At 33.1% G+C, this 4,880-nt stretch overlaps 1 protein-coding gene across 1 annotated transcript in view; it reads left to right on the forward strand.

Annotated features, from left to right (window-relative positions):
• The window catches only part of LOC104820596 (protein LIGHT-DEPENDENT SHORT HYPOCOTYLS 10-like), an 11,040-nt gene continuing 6,160 nt past the window's right edge, over positions 1-4,880 (forward strand). The window contains exon 1 of the mRNA XM_010551103.1: positions 1-737. Within this exon, the coding sequence (XP_010549405.1) occupies positions 163-735 (573 nt within the window). The 5' untranslated portion in view covers positions 1-162 and the 3' untranslated portion in view covers positions 736-737. The remainder of the gene's footprint in view (positions 738-4,880) is intronic.

Raw genomic sequence — 4,880 nt, forward strand, 5'->3', positions numbered from 1 at the left:
AAAAGATTTGATACTCACAAAATTCCTCTCTTCCATCACTTTCTTTCAAAACTTGAATCAAATTCTCTTTCCTTTCCAAAAAAAAAACCAAGAGAACCCTTCTTTCAATCTCATCAAAATCACTCAAAATCAAATTCAAAAACCAAGAATTTCAATTTTCAGATGTTATCATCCACTCGAGATGATAAACCATCGAGCCAGCCGCCGGCCAGCGGTCCAATCCACCGCCAGCTAAGTCGGTACGAGTCGCAGAAACTCCGTGATTGGAACACGTTCGGACAGTATCTCAATAACCAGAGACCTCCGGTTTCGGTCACTCAGTTCAATTTCAACCACGTGATCAATTTCCTCAAGTACTTGGATCAGTTTGGTAAGACCAAAGTTCATCATCACGGTTGTGCCTTCTTCGGACAGCCTGATCCTCCTGGACCGTGTACTTGTCCATTGAAGCAAGCTTGGGGGAGTCTCGATGCCTTGATCGGACGGCTGAGAGCAGCTTACGAAGAACACGGTGGATCGCCCGGTCTCAACCCGTTTGGGAATGGTGCGATTAGGGTTTACTTGCGTGAAGTTAGGGATTCTCAGTCTAAGGCAAGAGGGATTCAGTACAAGAAGAAGAAGAAGAGGAAGAGAATCAATGGCGAAAACCCTAATAATCATCAGATTGATCGAAAAGCCATGAATGGTGGTGAAGCAACATCGTCTAATACCCTTCGCTCTCCCGTTTCATCGTAAAGGTAACGTAACAATTTCTCTCTCGAATCTTTTAATCTTCGAGATTAAGGAATAATTAATATTTGTATAAGTTATTAAGGTGACGCTCTTACAGTGGCATAAAACTCATGACCACCGAAACCCTAATCTCAATACCAGAAAATCGTTTATCCTTCGCGTTTTGTACGTATAAAGATGCGTATATACATACGCTTGTGTGTACGTATATACAGGGTGAAGTTAATAATGATATATATTCAGTGGTTCCATATATTATCATTCACACTGATGCTGATGCAGATATAATACTTAAGAACGATGAACTTTAGACCTCTAATATCGTTTTTTTTTGGTCGACATTCACATTACCTTATAGTTTATCCCGTTTTTTTTTTTTGTATACATGAAACTTGACTGCTTACCTATGAAAAATACTGCTATGCATGTATTTTCGGCTATAAATTATTGATTTTAGATTGTAACAGTTATACTATACATCAATTTTCCATCTCGTATTTGAAAAAAAAAAAGATTTTTTAACAAAAAAAAAGAGGATTGCTTTCTTGAATCTTAATCGATTACGATTTGACGATATTTTAAATATTCACCATATAGTATTGCATTAAAAATTTAGCAATCAATTTGTCATATAATTTCGTTAGCATATCGTTACCTTTTACTTTGTTGTCAAAACCCTATTAAAGGATAGCGATTAATCGGCAATAAATCAAATTTTAAGATGATATTTTTAGGGGCAAAATATTTTATAATTATAAATTATTGATTTTAGATTGTAACAGTTATACTATACATCAATTTTCCATCTCGTATTTGAAAAAAAAAAAGATTTTTTAACAAAAAAAAAAGAGTATATGGATTGTTTTTTTTTTTTTTTAATTTCTTGGTTTGAATGTACCAAGTTAATTTTAGACATGGACCAACATTCAAATAACGCCACTTTTATATCTTCAAGGTTCAATATATCATGAAAACTCAAACCAATGGAACTAGTTCGAGGTTGATGTAAAGTTCCTGCTTGGATTGGGAATCAAGCATACATACATACGTATATACATGCATACACACACACATACATGCATACACACATACATACATACATACATACATACATACATACATACATACATACATACATACATACATACATACATACATACATACATACATACATACATACATACATACATACATACATACATACATACATACATACATACATACATACATACATACATACATACATACATACATACATACATACATACATACATACATACATACATACATACATACATACATACATACATACATACATACATACATACATACATGTGTTATATATATATATACTCATTCACTTATCATACACATACACATACACACTCATGAGTGCACCTGTCTTTTTGTTTTTTTCTCTCTTTTGAGAGATTTTGTGGGATTTTGTGTGTTCCCCATGAATGACCCATGCAACGTCATGGTTCATGTCCGACATAAATAATCAATCATATGCCATCTGGATGATAAGTGTATCTAAACCCTAGGTTCTGATATTCTTTTTTGTTTTCCATAATAATATAATATAATATTATATTATTAGTCTATTTTTTTTTTAAACATAACCTCGGATCCTATTAAGATTATAGGTATTTTATTAAAGAACAATAAAAGGCACAATCACAACGTACGGCCAACAATGTTTTCGGAAATTCTTTAATTTGTTAGGGATTACATATTTTAAGAGCATCTCCAAGTCTATATATATATATATATTTTCGGTAAAAAGTCTATATATTTTTATTATTGATATAAATTAAATATCTAAATATTATCACTTACACAGAATGTGAATACTATATATCTAATGTGACAACTATATCTTGTATAGATATGTAAAAAAAAAAGTAATTATAATATAACATATTTTATATGTGCTACAAATTGGCTAGATGATATATATATATATATATATATATATATATATATATATATATATATATAATCTTAATCAAAATATCCATTGTCTTCCATAGGAAAATATTTCAATTTTTTTGTATTCTTATCATGGGAGGAGGGATTATCAAAGTCATTTAGGTTTTTAGGTAGAAATATATGTATAATTGGATCATACCTTATTCTGTCCTCTTTAATGGATCACACCTTAAGTTCTGAATATATATACGACTCATTACTTGTACTTGTTCTCAAGGTTTTACCTTAAATGAAACCCTATTTTGCTCCCTTTTGTTGTTGTTTATGATTTCATGCTAGGTTAAAGATAAGCACCAACGATGAAAGGGACCAAATTTGTACATAAAATGCAATAGTTTGGTTAAATACTACAAAAAATGGCTATTTTCAATGGACGAATTCGTTAGAAATGACCAAAATTCCGTTAGAAATCAAGGTTTCCAATGGATTTTCGTTGGAAATATATCTTTGGAATTTGCTATCCGTTGAACAGCCGTTGGAATAATTTTTCAAGTAAACGACCGTTGAAATAATTTTCAATGGAATTTTAAGGGATTTACAACGGATTTTAACGAATAATTTTCAACGGATTTTATCGTTGGAAATATATCAAACAGATTTACAACGGAAACGACCGTTGGAATAATTTTCAACAGAATTTTAACGGAGAAATCCGTTAATAATTCTAACGGAATTCCATTGGAAAACTCATTAAACATTTCCATAGGAGGTTACAACATTTTATCCATTGATATTACATTGGAAAGTTCGTTGAAAATTTGCAACGATTATTTCCATTGGACGTCCGTTGGAATACATTAGACCATTAACCAACGTTCGAAAATTTTTAATGGATGTCCGTTGGAACAATGAACCTCAACAGTTCGTTTTGTTCCAACAGGCGTCCGTTGAAAATAGTAACGAATATCCGTTGGAACTATTTTTCATATATACCAACGGATATCCGTTGGAAACACTGTTGAAATATTCTAACTTGCACTTTCCGTTGAGAATCCGTTGAAACTTTCAACAGATTTACAACGGTTAAATCCGTTGGAATATTTTCAACGGTCATATTGGAAGTCTGTTGGAATATAACAGTTTTTTTGTAGTGTTGGAATGAAATTAAAATATTTGCAATATGAAATCTTTCATTTTGGCATGATTCAAAACTATGAAATAATATTTCTTTGGATGCATTAATTTTCTTAATTATACGAAAACTATTATGTATTCTACATTATGAAGAGTTTGCTTTTTTTTTGTTATAAGGCTTGTTGGTATTTTTAGAGTAAATGAATGGGAATTTAGAATTTCTCAAAAGGATTCATGTTTAACGTGTATTACAAGTATGGTGGAGGAGTTAAATGCTTGTAAAAGACGTGGTATGAATTGGCTTAGTGTTAGGGATACGTCGAAAGAGTTTACGTTCGGTTTTGAACGTGAAAGGTAATCTCAGAAAAAATGGGAGGGCAGCTCGAAAATATGAGCTGGCAACCTATTTTTTCTGAGGAATAAAGCTCATAAATAAATGGACGGTAGCTCGGGAAAACCGGGAGGGCAGCCTGTTTTTTCTGAGCAATTCAGAAATAAACGGGCGGGTAGCTCGACAAAACGGGCGGGCAGCCCGTTTTTTCTGAGCAGTTCGGATTGAGCGGAAAATCGCGACCGTTCGGGAAAAACTTCCGATTTCTTCACACCTTTCGACATTTGGAGTGTTGATTAACACCCCTGGACATCCTAACACAATTGAATACAGATCTTATTCGTTTTTTTGAGAGATTTGAGAGCACTTTTGTGGTTGTTCTTGCAAAACACCCACAAAAGCCTTTTGTTCATCTTCTTCTTGCAATTTCTTGTGTTTGTGTTCTTAATAGAGCAAACTAAGATCACTTCTCTCTTCATTGTATCTCAAAGACGTATTCCGGACAGTCCTTTGCTCGTATAGGACGGAATAACGTTTTTAGGAAAGTGTATCACGCCTTGAAGAGTTATCCGGTTCCTATTTACTTTTCTGTTATTGTTCTTCTTTTTATATCCCAGATATCTAACAATCTAAAAACGTTATTCACTCGAGGATGACTACTTCTGTGAGAGATCTTACCATAGACTTTCATAAACTCGATAAGTTCGAGGGCGTGGGATTCCGAAGGTGGCAGAAGAAGATGCATTTCCTC

This window comes from Tarenaya hassleriana, unplaced genomic scaffold (genome assembly GCF_000463585.1).
Source record: "Tarenaya hassleriana unplaced genomic scaffold, ASM46358v1 Cleome31, whole genome shotgun sequence".
Taxonomy (NCBI): Eukaryota; Viridiplantae; Streptophyta; class Magnoliopsida; order Brassicales; family Cleomaceae; genus Tarenaya; species Tarenaya hassleriana.